At 39.8% G+C, this 27,985-nt stretch overlaps 2 protein-coding genes across 2 annotated transcripts; both read right to left on the bottom strand.

Annotated features, from left to right (window-relative positions):
* Positions 1-32: 32 nt before the first annotated feature.
* Positions 33-16,368, bottom strand: dnajc3a (DnaJ (Hsp40) homolog, subfamily C, member 3a). The gene is made up of 12 exons (XM_057853548.1): positions 16,099-16,368; positions 9,783-9,893; positions 9,516-9,640; positions 8,799-8,873; positions 8,535-8,687; positions 8,284-8,465; positions 8,072-8,191; positions 6,133-6,238; positions 4,935-5,058; positions 723-855; positions 501-649; positions 33-425 (listed from the first exon to the last, which is right to left on the bottom strand). The coding sequence occupies exons 1-12, from the start codon at positions 16,178-16,180 to the stop codon at positions 286-288; spliced, it is 1,500 nt and encodes a 499-aa protein (XP_057709531.1). The 5' UTR covers positions 16,181-16,368; the 3' UTR covers positions 33-285.
* Positions 16,369-21,442: 5,074 nt separating this feature from the next.
* On the bottom strand, positions 21,443-26,111 carry LOC130927599 (claudin-10-like). Its single transcript, XM_057853549.1, has 5 exons — positions 25,784-26,111; positions 25,046-25,207; positions 24,885-24,966; positions 24,710-24,817; positions 21,443-24,649 (listed from the first exon to the last, which is right to left on the bottom strand). The coding sequence occupies exons 1-5, from the start codon at positions 26,013-26,015 to the stop codon at positions 24,412-24,414; spliced, it is 822 nt and encodes a 273-aa protein (XP_057709532.1). The 5' UTR covers positions 26,016-26,111; the 3' UTR covers positions 21,443-24,411.
* Between the last annotated feature and the right edge of the window lie 1,874 nt (positions 26,112-27,985).

The following is a 27,985-nucleotide window of genomic DNA, read 5'->3' as shown; positions in this document are numbered from 1 at the left end:
TGAGAAATGAGAATAAACAGACAATTTGAACCAAATTAGTGTTGTGTTCCCCCAAGCAAATCAAGTGCATTTAATCTACATAAATAAGCTCTTTATTTACAGGTCAAGACACATTCTGATCATATAAAACAATTGTGTACTTACAGGTACAAAATGGTTTTCCTGAATGAAACGACACATACTTTGGAACGAACCCTTTTAAGTTTGCATAGCAACATATCAGTTTCAAAATGAAGGAGTCCACATATCAACAAACCGCTTTAATTCAAATCACGCCGGCCGTCCTCAGTGAAAGTTAAACTTGAAGTTGAAGGGTCCCGATCCGAACGGGTTAAAGTGGAAGTGATGGCCTCCTCCCCCGTGGTGACCTTGCTGGCTCTCGGGGTCCATTGGGTCTTCACCATGGTCGAACTTGGTTCTCATCTCTGGAGGGGACATGAGCTGTCGTTATTTCGGGAAAGTCACAAATATCATAGATGTGTGATAAACTGGTTACTCACCAGGGTCAGTGAGTACTTCCTTGGCCTGAGCGATGTCTATGAACTTGTTCTCGGCTTTTTTCTTTTCATCTGGATCCTGGAAGTTGTCCGGGTGCCACTGTTGTGCTAGCTTTCTATACGCTTTGATGATCTCCTTTTTTTGGGCTGTCCTGTCGTAGACATAACAACATGGATGAAAAACACGACAAAGCAATATGTAAAAGCTGTTTTTGCAGTTTGTACCTTTTGACTCCCAGGATTTTATAATAGTCTCTCTTCCGAGACTGCTTGAGGAGGCGTTGTGCTTTGTCCAGACCTTCTTTGATCTCACGGTCGTTCTCACTGTGTTTGGACGCATTTTCGTAATCTTTAACGGCTGTAAGGCACACAAAAGAAAAAAAACACTTTTTCATTACAGAAAGATGAGAAGAGCCAATTCTAATGGAGATGAAGGTGAGATGAAGTACCAAGTCTTTTGACATTTATCAGTAGAATTAGTAATGTCACTGAGTTGTATAAGTGGTATGGATCAGTTACCAAATTGTACAGGGTGATTGAAAAGTAATTCCCTATTTTAATTTAATTGCCTGCCAATGATAATGATATCGAGATAAAAGGAAGGCTGGCTATGAACACTTATCTTTCAGTGCCATTGGCAGTGCTCGATGTCTAATTCATTTTGACTGGGAGAGGGGTTAGAATACAATTTAGTCAGATGTTTTGGTGGTGTAGTGACATTTTCCAAGTCTGTCGCCATTATCAGACCTGTTATACAATTAACAAATGTTCATTCACCCCTACTAGTCAATATTGAATGGATGTCTATGAGTTAGAATTATTTTTAAAAAGTGGGTGTGTTTAGGAATGTTTTAAAAAATTTAGGATATTTATCAAAATTAATCAGTACTATTTTTATGCACACACCCCAATGCCTTTTAATGTACAGTATGCAGTGGGGCAAATAAGTATTTAGTCAACCACCAATTATGCAAGTTCTCCCTACTTGAAAAGATTAGAGAGGCCTGTAATTGTCAACATGGGTAAACCTCAACCATGAGAGACAATGTGGAAGAAAAAAAAACAGAAAATCCCATTGTTTGATTTCTAAAGAATTTATTCCCAAATTAGAGTGGAAAATAAGTATTTGCTCACCTACAAACAAGCAAGATTTCTGGCTATCAAAGAGGTCTAACTTCTTCTAACGAGGCTCCACTCGTTACCTGTATTAATGGCACCTGTTTTCACCCATTATCCGTATAAAAGACACCTGTCCACAATGTCAGTCAGTCACACTCCAAACTCCTCTATGGCCAAGACCAAAGAGCTGTCGAAAGACAGAGACAAAATTGTAGACCTGCACCAGGCTGGGAAGACTGAATCTGCAATAGGTAAAACGTTTGGTGTAAAGAAATCAACTGTGGGAGCAATTATTAGAAAATGGAAGACATACAAGACCACTGATAATCTCCCTCGATCTGGGGCTCCATGCAAGATCTCACCCCGGGGCGTCAAAATGATAAGAACAGTGAGCAAAAATCCCAGAACCACTCGGGGACCTAGTGAATGACTTACAGAGAGCTGGGACCACAGTAACAAAGGGTACTATCAGTAACACAATGCGCCGCCAGGGACTCAAATCCTGCACTGCCAGACGTGTTCCCCTGCTGAAGCCAGTACATGTCCAGGCCCGTCTGCGGTTCGCTAGAGAGCATTTGGATGATCCAGAGGAGGACTTGGAGAATGTGTTATGGTCAGATGAAACCAAAATAGAGCTTTTTGGTAGAAACACAAGTTCTTGTGTTTGGAGGAGAAAGCATACTGAATTGCATCCGAAGAACACCATACCCACTGTGAGGCATGGGGGTGGAAACATCATGCTTTGGGGCTGTTTTTTTTTTTTTTTTTTGCAAAGGGACCAAGACAACTGATCTTTGTAAAGGAAAGAATGAATGGGGCCATATATCGAGAGATTTTGAGTGAAAATCTCCTTCCATCAGCAAGGGCATTGAATATGAGACATGGCTGGGTCTTTCAGCATGACAATGATCCCAAACACACAGCCAGGGCAACAAAGGAGTGGCTTCGTAAGAAGCATTTCAAGGTCCAAGAGTGGCATAGCCAGTCTCCAGATCTCAACCCCATAGAAAATCTGTGGAAGGAGTTGAAAGTCCGTGTTGCCCAACGACAGCCCCAAAACATCACTGCTCTAGAGGAGATCTGCATGGAGGAATGGGCCAATATACCAGCAACAGTGTGTGAAAAGCTTGTGAAGAGTTACAGAAAACGTTTGGCCTCCATTATTGCCAACAAAGGGGACATAAAAAAGCATTGAGATGAACTTTTTGTACTGACCAAATACTTATTTTCCACCATGATTTGCAAATAAATTCTTTAAAAATCCAACAATGTGATTTTCTTTTTTTTTTTTTTCCACATTCTGTCTCTCATATTTTAAAGTGGGAGAACTTGCACAATTAGTGGTTGACTAAATACTTATTTGCCCCACTGTAAATGTGAATGTAAATCCAGGCAGCAAAGGATTAATGAAAAGATTAAAAAATAAGTTTTGTAACATTTATATATTACATCAAGTTTCTAATTATACTTCTAATTCTGATTAGTTTGTTCATTTCGGTTTTACTTTTTTGCTGCATGAATAATGTTTTTTAATTTGTCTGTAAATGTTAGTATTTGCCATCTCTTCAAGTCTCAGCCTTTTGAGTTAATGATGCTGTTGCTCCAGGCTTTTTGTGTCCATTTCTCCAGCAGGCTGCACTAAAAGGTGAACTAAGCTGCTTCTGGCTGTGACACTTTAAAAGCCCTCTAAGACCCTGTCAGAGAGCCCCCGCTGGGTTCATTGTGCGTTTTCGCTCATTGACGTCAATAGACGTCGAATCCGTTTCAACTTGGACGGATGTCTAGAGCCATTAATTTCAATGAGTTGAATATCACTGTAATGTGACAGATTTTTGACAACCATCAGACGAATGAGGATGCATTCTTTGGTAAAAAGAAAAAAAAAAAAAAAAAAATGGCAGTGTCAGCTGGGAGTGGGACAATTCCCCGTCTGTCCTCATTGGATGTCTATTGCTGAGTGTTTTGCGACAAGCAAGATGAACAAAACCATCTTAAATATTGTGGGTCAATTTTAATAATACATCTGGACAGTAGTGTCTTGACATATGAGTTTCAATTTTTTTGTTGTCGGACTTGTATTTCAAGTTGTGTTTTGTCAGAGGGTAAAGATTCTTTACCCTATGTGTGTGTGTGAGTATTTTATTGTCATAAACTGTAGAATCTCACATTCATTCAGATGAATTGTCTTCCCTAGCAATATTAGCTTTTACAGTATATGGTGAAAGCGGTGGTACTACAACAGATTATTCATGTAATTAGGTGAAGCTAAGCCATTTTACAGACAAAAAGTACTTTCATGGGAACCAGAAATGGCAAAATGTCTGAAGTTATATATAAAAATTGTATTATGCGGGGATGCTTTTTTTCATATTATTGTTTCAGTCGGTACTAGTGCCACATGTTTCACTTTTAAATACACCCCCCCCCCTCAAAAATTACATTGTATTTTAACAAGGAATACGTTGTAATATAGTGCAAAAACTGAACTAATGATAAATATTATACAGTATTTTGCGCATAGGAGATAGCTTTCATACTTCTATACATCTAAGAATATTTACATCACTTTTAGGGTTATAACCAAACCTGGAAGTTATTTAGATGATTTGGAGAGTATTTCTGTAGGCGTAAGAGTATTTAGTTGACCTGAAAGCACCGCATTTTTCAGACCACAGAGCATATTTAAAATCCTTTGCCTCCCCAAAATTGACAGGGTGCTTTATTTATGAATTCTGGTTGAGCCTAATGACCTATAAAACTACATTGTTGGAGCATAACTGCACTATAGTGCTACAGTAAAGTACTCAAGACACAAGCTCATCATTCCTCAAATGCATCAATAAAATAATTATAAATAAAACAATAATAACAATGTTAAATGGAAAAAAAAACATGAAAATGCAGTACAGTGATGAACAAAGACACCTTATAATTAGGTGCACCTTATGTAGGAATATAAGGTGCCTTATGTAAGAAAATAAACTCTTTCATTGATGGTGCGATAATGCGAAAAATATGGTAGTACTTGTGTTGCTATATTTTCATGTTGGACATTGTGGTGGAACTTGAAAATTTACACGCTATCTATGAGGTTTCAGCACAAATTTTAGGTGGATCTACAGGGACCCCTTGTGGTACATTTCTGTCATGAGACCTGACAGTGCAAACGTCAAACTATGCAGGGAACGTTACTAAACTGAAACTTTCAACCTTGTGAACCCTTAAAACGTGTAAAAATGGAGCTTCATATAAACTAAGGAAATTAAATATTTCTGAAAACTAAAACCTATTTTCCATACAATACAATGAAGTGCTTACCCTCCTCATACTGTTCATCTTGGATGTAAGCCTCAGCTCTGTCCTTCAGCGCATTGAGGTTGTCTGGGTCCTCACGGAGGACTTCGCTGCACATCGAGATGGCTCTGGTGGCCTGCTGCTGTCCCTGTGAGATTAAACAGGCTACAGTCAACGTTTCAGTGCTACTAACTAAACCTGGGAATCTTTGGGCACCTAACGATTCGATTATAAAACGATTATTGATGCACCCCACTCCTTTTTTTTTTTTTTTTTTAATTTGTTTTGTACAATAGTTCCAAAATTGTTCAAAAATCCTCTCAGGCTAAACCAAACTACTATTTCAGTATCAAGTTAACATATAGCAGTAAACAAATATACAAAAATAACAGTAAATAAAAAACTCCAGTCCCCATTCTATATCAGCAGCTTTAAACTACTTTCAATTAATTTAATGTTGTGAATCAACCGTTAAAGTTGTTAAAATTGCTCCTGTTATTCCATAATTTCTCTTTTGTCTACTTTCAACATGTAAAAGTTTTAAAACTATTTTAAAGATAGATTCAAGTCAATATTTTACCGATTTAGGAGTATTTTAGATAAAAAGTTAATTAGGTTAGCTTGGAAGGTTCGCAACAACAGCCTTGCAGGGAAGTGTACTGCTTTAAGATGGCGGCCGTTACTAACGCCCGCATCTCGTGTTTTTGTAGATGTGCTGGTAACGATACCGAAGCTATAATGCATCTAGTCCTATATAAATGATATCTACCGTAACATAATGTGGCTTGTAGCAGCTTTTCGGCAGCAGTCAGGTATGTTTTAAAAAAAAAAAAATTTTTTTTAATCTCGTGGCATGAGTTGAGCTAGAGCCGTGAGTTGAGCATTGGCGTTACCCGAGGGGCCGGGTAATGAGAAGCATGATGTTTAGCTACTCTCGCTCCGTCCCTAATTGCGTACCGAAGACCGCGCGGCGCGCTGAGTGTGTCGTACTTCTGCTTTACTTGGCATATTTCAATAATCGGAATTTGGATGTTTGTGAATCGTTCTCGAATCTTCCACGGCCGAATCGCAAATAATCTAAGAATCGGAAATTTTGCACACCTCTACTACTAACCGCATTGGATGACCAATCCATTTAAACTGAGAGAGGTTGGCACCGAATGATCACTGCCTGTTTTCCATGTCCAAATGGATTGGACACAGGGAAGGGGAGGTATCTTACATGTGTCAAGGCGTGGCAGATGCGCTCCTTAGCCAGAATTGTGAAAGGAACCACATTGGGCTCAGTCTTCATCACTGCCTCATATTTACTCACTGCCTCCTCATACCTGAAAAGTAAGCGTATAAAGATGAGGCGCTAAAAATAGTCAATAGATGCGATGTCATAATTCTCAAAAGTGGGACATGAAGAATCACTGATTTCGCGTTAATCTTCAAATTTCACATACAATAATATTAAATATACTACTGACGTAATATAGTACTGCACTTTATGGCCCCAATGCTTAAAATGTACTCATATTGGCCAATACATGATGTTATTCTATGTTTCTCAAACCAAAAGTGAAATGTGAAGAATCACCAAATTAGTGTTAAGGTTCAAATCAGATAAGTTTCTGGGGGTTGCTTTGCAAAGTCAGTTTCACCACTAATGTAAAAGGTTGCGCAAAAAAGCAAGGGTTTTTTTCATCCCAAAAAAATGGCAAAACAAAACATTTTTAAAATCAAGCGCCCCAAAATTGTCCAGCAGTTTTTTACAGAAATGTACAGTTGTGGCAAAATTTGACAAACACCTGTCCACACAGATTTAATGGCTAAGTTAATTTCTAATGGCACATTCAACTCCTACAAAAACACGTTAATTCATTTTTAACTTGGGCCTGGAAAAAAAAAATCTCCAGTGGTACTCATAAAAAAGCCTTCCTTGAATTGTGAATTAACAGGAAGTACCTAAAATGTACAGAAAGTGATGCGGAAAGGCTCCAATACCAACAGGAAGTGATCTGTAAGTAACCCTAAAAATAACAAGGAAGTGACCCAAAATTAACTCATTGCCTGTCATTGAAAATGATAGACTTTTAAATCATCTAAACTGGGAGGACTGGCTGTGCAATGGTATATTTCAGTGCCATTGATGGCGACAAGCGTCCATTTCATTTTGACAAGAGAGGGGTAAAAGAACTAATCTTTATCCGACCCTCCCACTCAAAATGAATTGGTCATTTAGCGCCGTCAATGGCAACCAAAAAATTAACAAGGACATGACACAAAACAATTTAGGAGTGAAAAAAATGTAAGAGCTACTATGTAATACAGGTAGTCCTGGATTACGAGCGAATTCAGTTCCTACGCTGGCGACGTAACCCGAATCTCAGCATAAGTCAGAATTAACCCTTTAAGTACCCCCAAATACCCCCTAAATCTCAAAATAATGAACCAAAAACATTATACTTCATTGTACTGTCCTCGCCAAGATGTTGGAGCTAAGTCCTAGCTAGACAGCGAGCTAAGCTCCGGAATGACAATGTCAGATATCCGTGTGGTTTGCTGACTTCATTCAGCTGCTCATGACATCAAGGCTTGCAGAATGAAACTAAGATAAAAAGGAAATTAAATCAGTTTCGTCTACAATAACAGCAATTCAAATTTGCGTTCATAACTAACAGCTGATACAGCAATAACAATCCACACAAACCAATAGCATGTATCTGTTAGCTTCTGTACATCATCAAAAACAATCACAAACTCGCCCCAAGTATTCGACCACAATTGAAAACGTATTATAAACATTACAGAAAGTGTTATTTATATGCAGGTGTTGCCTCTGTGGATGCTTCACAATCAACAAATGTGCGAGCAGGCTTGCAGCTGTAATATTTCCCCTCTATCGGCTGCGTGACTTCTTCGTGGGAGCAAATGCGCTCTTCCTTGTATGTGCAAATACGTTTTTCTTCATATGTACATGCGCTCCTACTCGCGTGCCATTACTACTATCTGCTCTATGCTTCCTGCGCCAAGCTAAAAGCATGCATCACAAAAATAAAAATAAATAACGAGACCCTGTCGTCGTAAAGTTGAAATCACATAAGTCGGGTATGTTGTAACCAGTGGACTACCTGTACACCGTTTTATTACGCAAACAAACACAAAAACACAAGCACCTCTGCTCTTGAATCAGTTCTTCAGCGGACTGAATCTGTTTGTTGAGCTTCTTGACCTGCTTGTAGTGACTGAAGCACTGCTTATGATCGGGGTCCAGCTTTAAGCACTCACGCACTTCACTGCAAATCACATAAAGGAGCAAGGTGGAAAACTGGTAACCATCAATGGGGAAACTCGTTGTTCAACTGAGACAGCGTTATTTTGTTATTACTTGAGGGACATCTCATGGTCGCCCAGGTTGTAGTAGATGGTGCTGAGCTGGTAGAAGGCGTGCGTGTTGTCATTCCTCAACTTAGACGAGGCCTTTAGGTCACCGATTGCTTTGCCCAGCTCGCCCATCTGAATGAAGCAGTCTGCTCGCATCTCGCGAGAGGTCACGTCCCAAACGCAAGTCTGTAATGTGTACATCCGTGACTCAAGATGCAGATAAACATGACCGAACAGTCAGTTGAAGTGTCCTGCCTCAATGATGGTGTCCAACTGAGCCGCGGCCGTCACGTAGTCTTTGCTATGGTAGCTTTGTCGAGCCTCAGCCACTAGACGCTGGAGCTCGTCAGATTTTGTCAGCTGATGCTGAGCTTCGGTTGCCTCCTTTTCGCTGGGGTGAACCTTCAACTAAAATATGACGCCAAACAGATGCTCATAAGTGGACAATCTAGTTTTAGAACAACAACGCCACCTTCAGGTCAATCCACATACTTGTCAAAGTTTGCAAAGTTGACTCACCACATTTCGGAAATCGCTCTCTGCTTCGTCCAGCTTGCCTTGCTTCAGGAGAAGGTTGCCCCGCTGGAGACGTGCCTGGTGAAAAACAATTTTTACACCAAGCCGTCAATTAGAATCATACAGTATGTCGAGGTACATTGCAGCAGACTGTAAAAACAAATGAGTGGGGGTCATTACATTTTTTCAGGGAGGCACACTTACACATAACTTTTATTTTATCTGATTAAGGCGACTGTGTGTGTGTATTTGATGTGCTACTCTTCCACGCAGATTTAATATTACCGCGAAGCTGCGGTAAAATATTGCGCCATCACTCGCGTTTCCAGGCCGTAGGGTCTCGCTGTTTCGTTCTTTTCCTGTTGCCCCGTAGCGACTGTTGCGCGCTTAACGAGCATGAATGTTAACTCCGATCTGACTGTTGGCTTCAGTGCTGTTTAAGTGACCCAAATTAAGTCTCACTACTTTTATCCAGTAAGCATTTTGCTTGTAGACCATTGTAATTGGCCAACTAGCTGCCTTCGATCAATTGGATTGATTGACATGTCAAGATAGATGGGATTTAGTGAAGATGACCACTCCAGAAATTTATACTTTTAGTTCAAGGCGGGCACAGGTGACTCGATGGGTGGGCACAGCCCCCCAATCCCGCAAGGCCTGAATTGTGGCAAACTTATTATTATCTGGAATTTTACAATGAGTTGGAAATGCAGCACTCACAGATGTGAAGTCAGGCTTGAGTTCAATAACTTTGCTCAAATCTGGCAATGCTGACTTGGACTTGCCCATGGCCAAATACACAGTGGCTCTTCTGTAATAAGCCAGGTAGTTCTTGGAATCGCCATCTGATGAGAGAACATTCATGTTGAACTCCAAGGAAATGCAGAGGTTACTTGAAACAACATTACTGGGTATTAATTGTATTTTCACTCTAAAGTGACCAATCACGAGTGTTGAAAAATAGCTTGCTCTCTTTATGCCACTTACCTACAGCGGCGTGGAAGTGAGAGAGTGCGTCGGCCAGTTGTCCCGCTGCTAGCAGCTTCTTGCCCATTTCCATGTGATGGTCCACACTCCCTTCCCTGCCACATTTGACACCTGAGAAAAAACGAAATACATTAATTTACAGTAGGGGTGTGACAAAATATCGAAATGGTGATATATCGTGATACTTTGTATCCCAAAAGGTTATCGATATGCTCCTGTCAAGAATCGAGATATCGTTTTAAAAAGGTGTCAAGACAAAAAAAAAAAAAAAATTAAAAGGCTGCCATTGACGGTGCTCGACACCCAATCCATTTAGACTGGGAACGTTAGTTCATTCAAAACCAGAGCATTCACAGTCATTCGTTAAGATTTTCGGGGCCTTTACAGGTCACTTGCTTTTCATTTTAGGGCATATAAAGGTCATTTACTTTTGAGTTTGAGTCACTGCTAAGCCTGTCGCAATATGCAATAATTCCATTTATCGCGCGATAAATAAAAATGAAGGCGGTAATTTTTCCGCTGCGAGACGTGCTGTTAAAAGTTCGGATTCCTCATTACCAACTGCGCAAAATGCATCTTCGTTCCAGGTCCGGCAAAAACTAGCACCGGAGCCAATCGTTCCCATCATATCCTATTGTTCAACGTATACCGGCCGCGTCAGTGCTCCGGAGTGACTGTGGACCATCTATGGCGCGCCGGTGTTGTTGAAGTGTGGGCGTCCCGTCAGGAGTGACATTTCACGTGGGGCGGCTATTTTTCGGCACAACGCCAGATATTTACAACGAAGTCCGCCAAAACATTGTTACCGACTTGGCTGCTACGAACAACCTCGCTTTGACAACGAACAGCTGAATGAAATTAAGAGCGCTGTGCTTCAAACTCATCCTGTTTATGAAAGTCGATTGTCATATGCTGGTGTTGTGTAGTAATGAGCAGACGTGACTTCAGCGGCGCTTGCTAACTTTTTTAATGCGCGCACACACTAGACATCATGAAATGGCAAACTAGATGTGCTACGTCCCATGCCATTGGCTACGTTGAGCCCAGAGTGATTATGGGACACGTAGTCCATATACTACATCGATGAATTCTAAACTGTCATGACTGAATGGAAGTTAAGAAGGCCAAATCAATCCATACCAGTGACTATAGATAATGTTGCAAATATTGTTAATTCAGTACGTGACACAGATGGATTCGGACCACAAATAGGATGTCTTGCTCATGTAGTAAACCTAGCTGCTAAGAGAGCTGTAGCAATCAACAGTGTGCCCTGCCTCACTTTACAAACAGTAAAGATTGTTCTCAGCACTTTTATACACATTTTTTCAGATCAGTAAGAAGCACATAAATATTATGCACTAAAATGCATGTTTAAATGATGGAAATTTAATTTTTGCTCGTTAGCAAAAAAAAAAAAAAAAAAAAAAAAAAGAAATAAAAAATATAATTGTTATTTTTTTTTACAGAGCATTAAATGTATTGAATCGGATCGAAAATTGTGTCCCCCGTACCAAAAATCGTACCGAACCATGACTTAACTGTATCATTGCATCCCTATGGAACACCATTGCAGAAGCTATGACGGGAAAAGTTTTCATTTGCCTAAATGCATAAGTTATTAAGTGCCATTTTTTTTTTTTTAAACACATTTTATTTATTCTGTGTTTCTGTGCGGTATCAATATTGTTGCAAGAGGCATGGTCTATTGTTTTTAGTTGTGATTTCTTAAAAAGTATTTTTGAATTTAAGAGTAAATATTTATCGCGTTTAAATGGGTGTATTTGATCTATTAATATATACTGTATTCGCATTGTGTTATTGTAAATTGGTTAAAAAAAATTGGGGGGGGCGCAATAATATCGCAATGATTTATGAGAATAATTATCGCACACTAAAATTTGTTATCGCGACAGGCCTAGTCACTGCCTATTCATTTGGGTGATTCCCAGGTCACTTCCTGTTCTGTAATGCAAAATAAACAGCAAGTGAACCATGAAATACCCCAAAATCAACAGGAAGTAACTGAAAATCAACAGGTAAATGACCTTAAATGGCCCAAAATTACTCATTGCCTGGCATTGGCTGCCACTGACGGCCATAGACGTTCGATCCGTTTGAAGTGAGAGGGATGGCAGCGAATGAGCATTTGTTTATTCGCTGCCACCCTCCCAGTTCAAGTGGATAGGACGTCTACTAGTGATAAACTCATTCCAATTCACAGCAGAAGCTTGTTTTTCTGTTTATTAGTTTTTTGTAGACTATCCTAGAATGATTTCCTGACCAATGTATCGAAAATCGTTGTATCGCTATATCGTCAGATCATCGTTATCGTGAGCTTTGTATCGCAAATCATATTGTGAGGTACCAAGAGGTTCCCACTCCTACATTAATGAGTGGTTCTGACGAGGGAGATAATAGTCTTAAAATATCAGGGGGGGCAAAACTGAGTTCAGAACTGTTTTAGAACATGTTTCATCATGTAGAGCTGAAACGATCACTCGAATAATTCGAGTAACTCGATTTCAAAAATTGATGAAGAATTTTTTTCCGCCTCAAGGAATCGATTATTTTGGCAGCTCTAAGCTTGATGTTTTACGTACTACTTTTAATGCGGCACAACGCGCTGACGTCACGTGCGTACAGAAATATTTGATTTCAACCATGCATGAATATAGAAGTAACGAAAAAGCCGATGAAAGCGAAAACAAAGGCACCAAGAAAAAGCAGACAATCTCAAAGTGTGGGAGCATTTCAAGCTGGACAGACACCAAGGCGAACACGGTTTCATGTATTCACTGTAAGACAGCGCTTGCATAACACTACAGCACGTCTTCAATGCTAAAGCTCCACCAAAGGCACCCCTTTTACTCCGAGAGCGGAGGAACGATACCCGGGACAAGGTGAAATTAAGTTAAGATAGCGCTAATAAATAAGATTAACGTTATTGTACCTTGCTAACATAACGTTAGCCCTGCGGAGGGCTAGGTTTCTATTATGACTACGGTCGATGCGAGGCTAACGTGTCTTTCATACAGGCTTTATTTAATCTCCAAAAACAGCGCTGTAGAGTGATGAGGGTGGAAAATAAAAACATAATAAAGCTAAGTGTCAATTAGAGCTCAGTAGTGATTGATGGATAAAACACAAGTACCACTGGTGCCTAATGTGCCCCCAATACAGCAGGTATCATATTTATTTTGAACACTCCAAAATCCTATCGGGACTTACAATTTAGACGAATTTTAAACTTAACTAGAACTTAAAAAATAGCTTGACACAAATGGAAATTCAATTGAAACACGTGGGGAAAAACACCAAACTTATAAGTGATTTGTGTTTTCAAGCTGAATAACATTTTTGGTAAGAAATAAGATTTTATTTATTTTTTTTTTTTTTAATAAGATCTTAGGTTTTTTTGAGTGACAGCAGTGAGTTGTTTTAGTCACACCTGAGAGGCAACAACAATGTAAAAATCTAAAATAAAGACATTGATTGCCTAAAAATGGTTCAATATTAGGTGAAATGAAATGTTTATAATTGCTCCTTACCTAAAAAAAATGTTTTATCCGATTAATCGATGGAATTTTCAGTAGGCTGGCTGCATTATTTTTTTTATCAGCTTTATGATGAGCAGTGTTGTCACAGATTACTTAAAAAAGTAATTTAATTACTGATTAATGATTACTCCTCAAAAAAGTAATTTAGTTACTTTACTGATTACTTTATTATCAAAGAATTTGTCAGTTAATTTTCCCAATTTTTCTCCCTTTGCTGCCTCAACAGAAAAATTTCATCGCATGTAATTGAATTTTTCAGATAAGGCTTTATCTTCGAGTTAGCAGGGGTGTAGTTAGTCGATGGATTTGATTTCAACCACCATTGACTTGCGCTAGCTCAGCCACTCTGGAGCCCTGAAACAAACAAACAACTGACAAACTGCACGGAATTTGTTCAAAACAACTCCAAAGACTAATTAAACCCCCGCTAACTCGAAGATTAGCCTAATGTCAAAAATTCTGAACTCCCCTTTAAAATAAAGACCTAGCCGTTAAAATGCTGTCTATAAAAGTTGTAAAGCAATAAAACAAACAACAAAAACAAATGAACAAGAATCCTACAAAGTATTTCATAATGCATGCAGTATAGGCCAAAGGTTTGGAGACACCTCAAGGGTGGATACTTTAAAGAATGTAGAATATAAAACCTGTTTTCAAGTACATAATTCCTCATGTTCATTCATAGCTTTGATATTTTCAGTGAGACTTTACAATAGTATTGAAAATATATAAAAAGCACAAATGATGAGGCGTGTCCAAACTTTGACAGAAACGGTAACAGTGGCAGTCAGATACCATTGTAATTCTTTTCAGGTCATTCATGGTCAGACAGAAGCAGAACGGCACAACGTTACGCTAAAAAAATAAGTTAAAAATATGAAAATGGCTTACCTCTTTGTCCTCTGAAAGACCATGCCAACCCAACATTATGTTTAATGCATATGAAATGTGAATGGATTCACCGAGCTGGTGTTAAAGTCCGCGCAAGTTGATTCAGTCTTCACATTTTTTCTTCCCGATTTTTTGGTTTCCGGAAACGTATGAAGAAAACATCCTTCATGTGTCGTAAAGTCTAGAGTCGTTTCTACAAGTTCCAAAAAAGCAATGCGTGATCGGCAAGTTCGTTTTTGAAAGATTATCGGCGAAAAGTAGCACAAATTACGTTGTGTCTATGCGAGGGCGGGTCTATAATGTCCCACTTCGGCTTTACTTCCGCTTTATGATGCGACGTCACGGTCTAAAAATAGCCTGCGTGCGGTACGCCAACAGCGCTCATAGCATGGTAATACACGTGACCCATTTTTTTTCCCCCGATGAGAAAACGTGACATTCGATGTCACTGCCAAACTCAAGAGCAATATTTTCTATTCAGATTCTCTTCGTACATGACTACAGTATTCTTTACTCTACATACATCATGAGGAAAAAACAAAATAGTAACGCACAGACACTAAAGAAGCAAACTTTAATCAGATTATTGGCTTCGAAAAATGAACGCGTTAAGATTACTCTTTACTGAACGAAAGTAATCAGATTACAGTAACGCATCAACACTGATGATGAGTCATCATTTCTTCATATGAAAATTATTAACCATAAATATTGTTCAAACATGACTAAATCATGGACGTGTCCTCAAGACTGGTTAGCAGCAGCAGCTGCTTGCTGGATAACCTTGGTGGATTCCTTTCAGTCGAGATCATCAGTTTAATGGCAAAGAAAACACCTTTATCATATCTAACCCAGGGGATAGGAAAAAATGCTTAACGAATTAGAAAAAAAAAAAAAAAAAAAAATTTTTTTTTTTTTTATGTGTGTTTATTTGAAATTTTAGTAAATAAAAGCCGGGATTTGTGGCAGTCCTTGATGCGGACAGACATTTTATCAATGCCAATCAAATGCGGTTATCCCAGATTGCCTGCCCGTCTTCGTGATGTCATTAATACCCATTATCACGTGCACCTTTGCTCAAGTCTGTCAGTGTATATGTGCATGGGTTTACCTGACGTCACAAAATGGCTGCGCTTGTAAGCAATATCATTTTTTTGTGTTTAAACATTTTTTCCATTAAGAAAAGTCTAAGAAATTTGCAACTTGCATACAAAAAATAGTTTTAATATGTATTGTGCTTCATGTTTAAGCAGTACTACTTAAGCATGAGGAAAAAACTTTTTTACTTGTAAAGGATAGCTTAAGTTTCAAAATGCTGTGGTATACTTTCCAAAGGTGCTGGACTGATTTAGACAGTAACTTTAAGACTTTTAACTAATTGGCTGCCATTGACAGCGATAGACATGCAATCCTTTGTGATTGAGAGGGTTGGCAGCGATCAGCACTCCTGTCATCTTGGATTGAACGTCTGTCGCCGTCAATGGCAGTGAAACATGATCAAGCAATTCCTGCCATCACAGATGAAATGAATTTGTTGTCTATGACTGTCAATGGCAGTGAATGAATTTATACCATGTTATTTTTTTCTGTTACTGTACATGATGGAACACAAATATAAATTCATGCTCTCCAAAACACTAGCAGTGACAAGACTTTTGGGTTTAACCCATTTAACAAGAGACAAGCGTATAAAATACACGCGGAAAGGCTAGCTAGCTAACCTGCTAATTTATTGACTTCTACGCTGACGTTAGAACAGTTATCGATTTGGGTCATTCGCAGTTCTTTTAATAAAAAGCGGACATGGCGTGTCGTAAAACACAATTCGAACTGTTTCTGCGTAAGTCTCGTCGGCTATGACTTACCTTCGTATCGCATGTCAATCAAAACAAGAACATATGGCAGGTAAGTTAGTATCTTGTGAGCCACGTGCTCAGTGGAAACCATGGTTAAATCCCAATCGAGTGGCTCTCGTTGGGAGGTGAGAATTGTTCAAAAGTGACGTTGTGGCCAAAGAGTTTCTGTTTGGTGTCCAAATCAGTCCCATGTGTTGACAGCTAAGTGAAACGTTGAGCTAAGGAGGAGGCTTTCAGGCTTTCCTTCCTTGTCTCGTCGTCTCCTTCACTTGCAGCAACACACAACTGCGCTGACTCGTCGTGGGGCGCGCTGATTGGCTGCCGCTAGGGAAAACCACGCCCACCCCAAGCTCTTCAACACAGTGGAGCCACGGCATCATAGCCGGTGTGCGTGGATACACCCATCGATCGTCGTTTTAGGCAAGGGAGTGGGGGCGATTCTATTTTAAGGCCAGTATGAATAAAATAAATATAATCATAATGATAATCATGACACTCACTGAAGGGTGTTTTCATGATTTTGAACTTCCTATATAGTGGTCCTTCTCAAAAACTTTTAAAAAGCATATTGTGATAAAGTTGATTATTTTCTGTAATGTACTGATAAACAATAGATGTTCATATATTTTCGATTCATTCCACACAACTGGAGTAGTTCAAGCCTTATATTGTTTTAATACTGATGATTTTGGTAAAAAAGTGAAGAAAAACCAAAAATCCCTATCTAAAAAAATTAGCATATTTCATCCGACCAATACAAAAAGTGTTTTTTAATACAAAAAAAGTCAAACTTCAATTAATTATATCAGCTGTGCACTTAATACTTGATCGGGAATCCTTTGGCAGAAATGACTGCTTCAATGCGGCGTGGCATGGAGGCGATCAGCCTGTGGCACCGCTGAGGTGTTATGGAGGCCCAGGATGCTTCGATAGCGTCCTTAAGCTCATCCACAGTGTTGGGTCTTGTGTTTCTCAACTTCCTCTTCACAATATTCCACAGATTCTCAATGGGGTTCAGGTCAGCAGAGTTGGCAGGCCAAATGAGCACAGTTATGCCATGGTCAGTAAACCCTTTACCAGTGGTTTTGGCACTGTGAGCAAGTGCCAGGTCCTGCTGAAAAATGAACTCTTCATCTCCATAAAGTTTTTCAGCAGATGGAAGCATGAAGTGCTCCAAAATCTGATCGCTAGCTGCATTGACCCTGCCCTTGATAAAACACAGTAGACGAACACCAGCAGCTGACATGGCACCCCAGACCATCACTGACTGTGGGTACTTGACACTGGACTTCAGGCATTTTGGCATTTCCTTCTCCCCAGTCTTCCTCCAAACTCTGGCACCTTGATTTCCGAATGACATGCAAAATTTGCTTTCGTCTGAAAAAAGTACTTTGGACCACTGAGCAACAGTCCAGTGATGCTTCTCTGTAGCCCAGGTCAGGCGCTTTTGCCTCTGTTTCAGGTTCAAAAGAGACTTGACCTGGGGAATGCGGCACCTGTAGCCTATTTCCAGCACACGCCTGTGCAGGGTGGCTCTGGATGTTTCTACTCCAGACTCAGTCCACTGTTTCTGCAGGTCCCCCAAGGTCTGGACTCGGCCCTTTTCTTTCTCAGGGTGCGGTCACCTCTTCTGGTTGTGCAGCATTTCCTGCCACTCTTTTTCCTTCCCACAGACTTCCCACTGAGGTGCCTTGATACAGCACTCTGGGAACAGCCTATTCGCTCAGAAATTTCTTCTGTGTCTTAGCCTCTTGCTTGAGGGTGTCAGTGGTGGCCTTCTTGACAGCAGTCAGGTCGGCAGTCTTGCCCATGATTGCGGTTTTGAGTAATGAACCAGGCTGGGAGTTTTTAAAAGCCTCAGGAATCTTTCGCAGGGGTTTTGACATAATTTGTTGATTCAGATGATTAGGTTAGTAGCTTCTTTAGAGTACCTTTTCATGATATGCTAATTTTTGGAGATATGGATTTTTGGTTTTTCTAATCTTTTTTGCCAAAATCATCAATATTAAAACAATTAACTACTTCAGTTGTGTCTAATGAATCTAAAATATATGCACCACTGACCGGTATAATGTCTGCTTATTTTCATGGACCGGCAATGTGTGGCAGAAAATGACAGTAAATATAAAACAACACGTCAACAACAACACGAGGCTGAAAAAAGAATATTAAGTGCAGGGAAAATATCACTCACCATACACTGAATCAACCTCTTTTTTAACATCGGCCTCTCCTAAAACTTGTCGGCAAATATCCGATGTCGCAAGCATAATGAGTTCTTCTCCAGTCGGGAAAGGTTTCTTAGCTCTATCAATACGGTTTGTCATGAGGTATGATGCTCTCAGTGCATTCACTTTTGTTGCCTTGTTTGCTAGCTTTTAGCAACATATTATGCAGAATGGACTTGGTTGTAGGCTCATCTTCTGGCTCAGCAGGTGGCCTTTTCCCCATAAAAAAGCTGTCCAAAGATGTCGCCGCCGGCAGCGTACAGCCAACAGCAGCTAAAGTTGTTGTTTACATTGACTGGCGCTGGGCTGCTATAGACAAGTTTCCGATGTACTTCCGCATGTCTGCTAGCAACTTCTGTTTTGGAATTTCTCAATCCAAAACAACAGTGAAGCTGGACTAATATATAACATTTCTCATCAAAATCCCTTAAAAAAGACAATTTGGAAATACTGCATCCATCTGCCATCATCACGACAGGGGAGGACAACATGTTCATGAAGGCAGATGTGGAACCAAGCACGTGCCACAGCAAGGACCCGTTTTTTTGTAGCCATGTTGCCGCTGTGTTATGGAAGGTATGTTCTTCCTATCCCTGCATTTTCATGTGTCTGGTGCTCAAAAAATACTAAAGCTAAAACCTTGCGCATAAAACGAGTTGTTGCCTTTGATATTGTTATTATAATGAGGATTGTAATGGCATACCGCACGCATGCTATTTTTAGACCGTGACATCACATCGTAAAGCGGAAGTAAAGCCGAAGTGGGACATTATAGACCCGCCCTCGCATAGAATCAGCGTAGTTTGGGCCACTTTTCTCCGGTAACCTTTCAAAAACGAAAATGCCAATCACGCATTGCTGTTTTGGAACTTGTAGAAACGACTCTAGACATTACGACACATGAAGGCTGTTTTCTTCATATGTTTCCGGAAACCAAAAACTTGGGAGGAAAAAATGTGAAGACCGAATCAACTTGCGCGGACTTTTAACACCAGCTCGGTGAATCCATTCACATTTCATATGCAGTAAACATTTTGTTGGATTGGCATGGTCTTACAGAGGACAAAGAGGTAAGCCATTTTTATATTTTTAACTTATTTTTTAGCGTAACGTTGTGCCGTACTGCTTCTGCCTGACAATGAATTACCCGAAAAGAATTTCAATGGTATCTGACTGCCACTGTTACCGTTTCTGTTATATATATATATATATATATATATATATATATATATATATATATATATATATATATATATATATATATATATATATATATATATATATATATATATATATACATATTATATAAACAACTTTAGTAAGGTAGAAGTGTAGATAAATTATAGAATTAAGATTTGTCCTCAATGAAAAAATTAAGAGTGTTCGTTGGCTGTCACTCAGTAGCATATGCGATCGCTACACGAAGCTAACTAAATTACCCCCAAGAACGACACTCAAGCCATCTCTTTAACTGAACATTTGTATGTTCTTCCACATCTTTGCCAGTGAATTTGGCACCAGGCACATCATTTTCGGAGAGAATTGGTAGGTTTAGCTCTGTAAACATCTCCTTCGTACACAATTTGCATTCATTTCCTATTAGGGACAACCGGTGGCTTGTCCCTACTTAGCAACAGTAGCTAATGTCATGAATATTAATGGGCGGAAGTGACGTGTTGCTTGCGGTACGCCATTGTGATGATCTTTAATAGTATTTACAACGAATACCCGGGGGCGGCCGAGAGGCTGGGATAGACGGTGGCTCGCCTCGCAGCTGACCATCAGCTCGATCCTGAGATCCAACTACGAGCTTTTTAACTGCAGCAACTTTAAGATACGCTATTGGAGCTGGAATTACCGAGGACAGCGGGGAAAGCCCATCTGTAGGCCGCCGAGGTTCTGCGTAATGTTGGGTTGAAGTTTGGCGAGGCTCTAAAGCCACTCCGGAGCTCTGCTGTCTGATGTCACATTCTCGTATGCTATTTTTTTAAAATAATTTTATAAATTGTGATTTATTGACCTGTTTTGCACATGCACCATGCGTTTTAAATAAAACAAGAAATGGAATCACGTTGTCCAAATATTTTATTACGATCGATATCTGCAATAAAAAACAATGACAAACTATTTTTGTTTATATGTACATACCGTATAGTATTTCCTTGTAACAACAAAATCCGTGTTAGCCCTTCTGCCTTCAGCAAATGTAATATAATTTATAATTTCACCTCATTTTGGTCATTCAAGTGGCTGGCGTATCAATCTATACCTCACGTTAACACAGGCTGAGAGGTTGTTATAATTTTGTCCACGAATGATCAACGAAGTGATAAGAACAATCATACAATCTCACCAACGTCTCATCTACGTCGTGCTAAACCCATTTTTGGAGATTCCATGGGTTCCTCTGGCTTGATTTTGCAGTTTTAACTTTGTCAGCACTGCTTACTTAATTACCTTAATTAATGTCGTTCTTTCATAACCGGAAGTTCGGAGCAGACATTTTCCAAGATGGCGCTGCCCGTATTTTGCTCAGGAAACTTGTCTATAGGTCTGCAAACACCCTAGTAATTGCGTCCAACCAATAGATGGCGACTTATTCAAATCTTTTACTCGGATTAGTCTCTTGCCGTGGTCCGTTGAGGACCACGGTCCACGACCGGACCACAGCACACTTCTCTGCGGACCCACGGACGAACGCAAAAAAAAAAAGTTTTTTCAACATATATATTCATTTGTATGAATCGCCGATCCATTGCTGTGCACTACTATTCTATTGCTAAACTCTGTTCAAATTTTAGTCAAATATCTTCCATGTTCTCACTTCTGTTGTCATCTCTATGACAACGCTGATTGGCTGTGAGAGGCTGTGTGGATGCGCTGATTGGCTGAGAGAGCGTGCATGGATGCGCTGATTGGATGAGAGAGCCTGCATGCAACTAGCTAGCGTGGACGGCAACCTCAAACACGCGTCGCACCCGGCACTTTGCAATCTGTTTGTACATGCTGTTGTGTACTTTATTTTTCATTCAAGAACGTGAGTCATACTATGAGCAAACGTGATTTATTTATTTATTTCCCCGTGTTACGCCGGCACTCTCGCTGCATGCGGGCAACGTTCAAGATCACAACTTTAAGCAACGTTCACCACACATGCCACCAGTAGAAGACCGAATCTAACAAAATGGCATGCTCAAAGTTGACGAAGAGAAGAAAAACGGACAACGAAAATTGCTGTTAATATGCGTCCATTTTACCAACTGCAAGTACAAAACATATGTGCTTAAAATGCTTAAAGACAGTTGCTCTGATAAAAACGTGAATATTTGAAACTCCATTGTGTTAAAGAGCACAGCTCTTTTGAAGATAAGTTTCCTCCTAAATCAGAATTGAGAAGGCAAGAAATTAACTGGTTGAAGCAGTCATATCAAGAGTCAAGCAAGGTTGTTGTCAAATCTATGACACAACAACAAATTGCAACGGAGTGCTCACTCAGAGCGTCGTGTGTGTTGGCCAAACAAAAGAAGTCATTCCCTGATGAAGAAATAATAAAAGAGTGTATGATTGAAGTGATGACAGAAACGTTCAAAAGGAAAGGAAAGGACAAAATGACAACAAAAATCAAAACAAATCTCACTCTCAGATTTATCAACCACAACACTCACTGAAGTACTGGCTGATGATGTGACTAAACAGCTTTGTGACCACCAAATGCCATTTCTCTCATTGAGTAGTGTTTTACAGTTAAAGTTACTGTCAATAATTATGTTTGCACTTTAATGACAGAGCTTGTCATTTATGTTCTGAACAAGTGAACATGTACTGTACTACTTGCACATATTTTCTTTTTTGTCTGGCAGTGTTTTACAATTACAAAATGTACTGTCAATAGTTATTGTTTGCACCTTAATGACACATCTTGTCAATTATGTTGTGTACATGTGTAAACATTGTACTTGCATTTTTGTTGTATTTTTATTTTAAGTCAAAAATGTTTTGTTAATTTCTTTTATTATTTTCTTCATTATTATTTATGTATTTTATTTATTATTTAATCAGAATGTACATTGTATTTTTGTTTGGTCAAAATAAAACCACCTTTATCACCTTCGACCTGCCTTGTACTGGGCCGACATTAATAAATGGACCCATGCTTGTATGAAAAAAATCATTGTGGACCTTCAATATTTGTATTTGAGGACCCCTGGTCTATAGAGTAGACAGGGATATTGATGTGCCAAGAGCCACAGGCCAGATTGCAGTCGTTAATAAATTATTTATTTCTCTGTGGCTCAGTAGCAAATGCTGGGGGACCACTGATCTAAAGAACAAACTTGCATTAACATCCACAACTTTGAGGGACCTATTGGCTGGTCATTAACTCAAAGAACTCAGATTATGCACAGCTACATTGTCATACCAAAAGGGAAATTATCACATAAACAACAAACTAAGTAGCATAACTCACAAGGGATGAAACAACTTGAACAGTAACCGAAGTGATAATTAGCACAGAACATAAATGTTAAACGTTCTTTTCATCCGAAGCACCGGAATGCATGCTGGTGGGCATGGGGCTTTTCTTAGTGGTCTGTTCCACCTGCAAAGGTTGATGGGTAATTTGGTACAGCACTGTCGCTGAGAGTTGTATGTTCAGTAATCACCTGCCTGTGTGCTGTGTTCAACATGGTGATTTATCTTGGAATTGTGCAGTATATAACACTGAAGAGCAGTCTATCAAAGCAACTGCTGTTCCAGTTGAGTTGTTCTCAAATTGGAAAGTCTGTATAGTATCTGAAGTTGAATTGTTTTGAATGAATTACCCGGTAAGAATATGACTTACACTCTGATGTATTTATCTTTCTTCGTTATTATGCCTCTTTCGGCTTATGATTAGTGATTTATAATCCCAAAAATACGGTATTAATTTACATTACATATAACTTTTAATTATAACTCTTTTTATGATAGTTTGTGTTTCTAAATGTAAGAATCTTTATAAATGAATACATTGTTTTCTTTGTAATTTTTCATAATATTTAACTCATTGCATGCCATTGATGGTGAAAGACATCCAATTATTTTAACCCAGGAAGACTGGCGGCTGTGAATGCTCATATTTTGGTGCCACTGACGGCAGTAGACATCGAATCCATTTTGACTGTTCTGACATTCGTTCATTCGCCGCTCCCACTCAAAATAGATTGGACATCTAGCGCTGTCAATGGCAGTTGCAGCTAATAAGTTAAATGTCTGTAAGGGCTTGAAAAAAATCATAATTAATGGATGAAAGGTTTTAAGCAATACTAGTTAACTTTTCAGTTTTGGTCGATTTTGGCAACAAAGGTGGACAAAAGCGGTAGTGTTTTGCCTTAGGGAAGACTGTGTTTCCCATGAGGACCAGCGCACAGTGTTGTAAAATCCTGATCTCCCGGTCACCCGCAGATCGATTAAATGACATTTCTGTTTCCAGTGGCTGTGTGAAGGATGAATAGTAATGAGGTAATGGATGCACTTGTGGCTCAACAATAGCATATGACGCTGTTGAATATCAGAAAGGTTTGATTTCGTACCTTATTCCCCTACTGGCCCTCAGCGTTGACGAGGTCAGCTGAGGGGGGAGGGGTCACGGCAGCAAGTGAAAGCCAGCCAATGTTTATTCTTGACTGTTCTTTTAGCCTGGTAGCCTCTCTTTTTCTTTTGTCTCCTCGGACAAAACTTTTTGTCTCTTTTGTTGCTCTGCCATCTTTGCAGAATTCGCGTGAAAGCGTCAGCATTGACATCCGTCTTTATAACGAATGTGGAAAGAGGGAAGTGAAGGGAAGCGATACAGACTCCCTCAAGATTTAAAAGAGGTGTCATTCAACTATTTGTCAGTTGACATATCACAAATGTTATGAAAATATTTTATAAAAGTTGAAAAGTTACCTATGTTGCGTTAATTTTTTTGCTTTTTAATGTTTTTTTTTACAAATAGCACTGTAGCTTATTGCCTCTGAAAAAGCAGGTGTGAGGATAAAAAAAAAATTGGAAACAATCGTATGTAAATTTCGGGTGACAAATCTGATTTTATTTGTTGGCAATCTTAGCCAACTCAAACGTATGCATTTGATGGAGATGTGCCAGTGCTGCTGGTCACTCCAGAGAGACCACTACTACTACTACTGCTGCTGCTGCTGGCTCCACTCCGACTTTGACTACTCCTACTGATACTCCTACTAGCACGACTGCTTGGTGCTTTCTTACTCCCGCTCGTGTTTGTGAGCGCCGCTTTCTTCGTAGGCACGGCTATGTAGGGATCAGGGAATATGTAGGCAGGGTCTCTTTCGTAACTGAAATTAGAAATTGTTATTATTATCATGATTTTATTGTTAGAAATCAAAATCAAATACCTTGATTGGCAGCCTTCCCTCCCTGCAAAGATACTATAAATTAAACCTCCGACCACCAGTAACGTGGAGCCTCCCCAGCCGATAAACACGCCAACACCGATTTCAAACCTAATTGGAAGAAGGGCAAGTTGTTACTAATATTAAATCAGTGATGGTTCATGAAAATTGTTCTTACTTTTGTTCTTTGTAATTGGGGTCCTGGAATTCTGCTCTTATTTTGTTGCCGTAATAAGAGAAAGCAGTCATAGAGCACAACCCTAAAAGACACAGTTTTTAGAATGAAACTTGTGAAGTTAAATAGAAATCAAGCCGTTTATCATTGTTTTGTATTCCTACCGGCAAAGAGGTAATTCATCCCCCCGGCAAAAGTCACTCTTGCTTTGGCCAGCTCTGAGCCGCCAATTTTAGTACACTTCATTCCCACCATGACCAGAATGGAACCGAAGAAAGCCAGAATGATAGCAGTGATGATGAGGGCGCGGCACATATGGATGTCCCCTGCACAATACCGACAAGCAGTGTTTTCACACTTGACAGGTTCAATGCAGTGAGTTGACATAAGGGGCAACACGGTGCAGTGCCCCACTACATCCAGCTGATAGCACTCTTGTTTTAAAATAAAACTAGTGAGCCTGAGCATTAATAGTAGCGTTGCCATGATTAATTGACTAATCGTTTATCAAATTAAGCAACAACTAGTTTTATTTTGTATTAATCGTTTAGAGACCTAGAAAATGTCCAAATCCTAATAATTAGCGCATTGATAGTAAATATTCTATATTTTACTTTTATCAATTATTTTTAAAGAGAAAAACAAAAAAAAAACGTGTAGTCTTTTTAAAATTTTGTTTACTGTATATAAAAATATATATTTCTAATAAATAACAAAAAAGGAAACCATAAATATTCATCATTCACTTCATTTACATTTATTTTTTGATTTAAAAAGAGAAAAAAAGAATATATAAATACTCTGATTTCTGTAGTCCTGTAGTAGATTATTATTTTTGGTGAAAAATAAACACCAATGGCGTCACGACATACCAATGCCAGTACATGGCCATCGATACTTACAATTGAGTGCAAGCAAGGACGGGATCCCCTTGCAGTCGGACACGCCGGTAGAATCGGACACGCAATCCTTCCACAAGTTGGAGAAGTAGTTGGAGGTGGTCAGGACTATGCTTCCCACCTCAGACCAGGTCCAGATCTCCGTAGGCATAGTGGAGCACACCAAAATCCAACCGGAAACGCACACCACGAAGCAGCCAATCTCCATGTACATAACTACCATTCTATAACCCATCTTTCCTTTCAAATGAATGAAAACGTGCCAGGACAAGAGATTTTCAGCCTGGTTAGTGTGGTGTAGATGATGATGGTTATGTGCGTGTGTGCCACTTCCTGTCATGCAACTCCCGTGTTTAGGGAGGGTTAGTGTGATGTGTTTGTTGTGAGTAAGAAACCAAAACGCCAACCAGCAGCATGGCTGCCTACCAGCATGACTGGAGTTTGGGATATTCACTTTTTGTGTTGTCGGTCCTGTCATGAAGAGTTGAGAACCAATATAAAATTTTCTACACTGCTTCCTAGGAGCCAGTGCATCAAGTACACATCCATCCATCCATCCATCCATCCATCCATCCATCCATCCATCCATCCATCCATCCATCCATCCATCCATCCATCCATCCATCCATCCATCCATCCATCCATCCATCCATCCATCCATCCATCCATCCATCCATCCATTTTTCCCTGTACCCTGTGTGAAACCCCCTTAATATTTCCCCAACTTTAAAAAAAAAAAAAAAAAAACTAATATTCTGTGTCTTATTGCAAATTGGAAGCTGTTACGGAATGTTAAAGCCTTATGGATGTTATAATATGTAGTAGAGAGCAGTAGTTCAAAGGAGAAATTCAGTATTTTTTCTTTTTCTTTTTTTTTTTAAACCATTTATTATGGTCATAATTATGTGTGTACTCTGACAAATGCATAAATACACTCATGCATTTTTTCTATATGATGGTGCCCTATGAATTCTGCCTATCAACAAGCTTTTAACTTGACATTTTCTGTTACTTAAAACATCTTAAAGTGCCTGTGACACAAAAAAAGCCTGTTTATTTCATATTACACGCGGTATTTTATGCACCTGAATGAAATAAACCACTTGGGTGTGTGTGGAAGCAATGGATATATTCAATTTTTTTAATCCCGCGCCATGAAAATGAATGACTCCCAGATTGAGGAAGAAGGCGAATGTGACGTCAGCGGACTAATCATCCTCACAATACAGCAATTACTATCATATGCAGAAGGACTGTGGATTCAGCTGATTTTGCGGATTAATTTGTTTATTTTTTGCGTCACGCCAGCCCAATGTGCTGCAGGCTTTTTTTGCTACACCAGGCAGAGTGGTGTAAGGCTTTTTGGACTCCCAAAAGATCCTGTTCACTGCGAAGATTGGGTTAAACAAGTCAGACAATCAAGAGACCATTGGACGGATGACGAAGTGAGTAAGCTACGTGTTTTATGTCATTTCAAATACTTGGATCATGGCAAACGTTTTAATAAGGAGGTGGCTTGCATTTTGTAGGTGACAATGCTCCCTGTCCATTGAGAAGGCCAATAGGTTAACGACTGGCGGCCGCCGGCCGATAAAGGCGTGTCCGTCTATAGAGCGCTATCCTCAGCTTGGGCCCGGGGAGTCCCCCGCTCTCGTCTCCGGTTCTCGATTGTGTCAAGACTTCGACCCCCCCCCCCCCTCGGACCTCTTCACGTGCCCGCCTAGAGAGCGCTATACTCGGCTTGGGCTCGGGCAGCCATGAGCTCCGACATCGGCCGGTTTGTCCACCGAGAATGTGCCATTTTCCCGCGTTCATTCCCCTCTGCGTCCCCGGCAACAAGTGCTGCCTCCCTGCCGGGGCCGCAATAGAACGACGAGCCGAAACTTGCCCGCCGCCGGGGGCTGGTCGATTGGTGAAGACAATCAACCCCGCCGCCGTATGTGACATGAGTCAGGGTAGTTTTGTGTGATTTTTTTTTTTTTTTCGAAAGGCGAGGAAAAGACTTGGAAGAGCCGCTCAAAAGAATATCCTGTAAAAATATTGGAGTAGAGAGATGAAAACAATGACATTTTGCTGGTCTCTTTCGTATTTCCCTTGTTCTGAATCTTCCCAATTGGGCTGAATTCTAAATCAGCTGAAATCGTTACTATGCCGACAGATGGAGGTGCTACAGCGCTGTAATGACTGGCTTGGCTAAACGGCAGA

The sequence above is a fragment of the Corythoichthys intestinalis genome, chromosome 12 (genome assembly GCF_030265065.1).
Source record: "Corythoichthys intestinalis isolate RoL2023-P3 chromosome 12, ASM3026506v1, whole genome shotgun sequence".
NCBI classification, from domain to species: domain Eukaryota; kingdom Metazoa; phylum Chordata; class Actinopteri; order Syngnathiformes; family Syngnathidae; genus Corythoichthys; species Corythoichthys intestinalis.
This window is presented reverse-complemented; position numbering and strand designations above follow the sequence as displayed.

What these genes read in the sequence shown, in the direction of transcription:
- LOC130927599 (XM_057853549.1), bottom strand. Translation starts at nt 26,015, where the DNA reads ATGGGTTATAGAATGGTAGTTATGTACATGGAGATTGGCTGCTTCGTG. An exon ending in CCCAATTACAAAGAACAAAA is followed by an intron (nt 24,818 to 24,884) that starts GTAAGAACAATT and finishes TCTTCCAATTAG; the next exon opens with GTTTGAAATCGGTGTTGGCG. An exon ending in AGGGAAGGCTGCCAATCAAG is followed by an intron (nt 24,650 to 24,709) that starts GTATTTGATTTT and finishes TTCTAATTTCAG; the next exon opens with TTACGAAAGAGACCCTGCCT.
- dnajc3a (XM_057853548.1), bottom strand. Translation starts at nt 16,180, where the DNA reads ATGGTTTCCACTGAGCACGTGGCTCACAAGATACTAACTTACCTGCCA. An exon ending in TCACTTCCACGCCGCTGTAG is followed by an intron (nt 9,641 to 9,782) that starts GTAAGTGGCATA and finishes TTCTCTCATCAG; the next exon opens with ATGGCGATTCCAAGAACTAC. An exon ending in GGAAGTACTCACTGACCCTG is followed by an intron (nt 426 to 500) that starts GTGAGTAACCAG and finishes TGTCCCCTCCAG; the next exon opens with AGATGAGAACCAAGTTCGAC.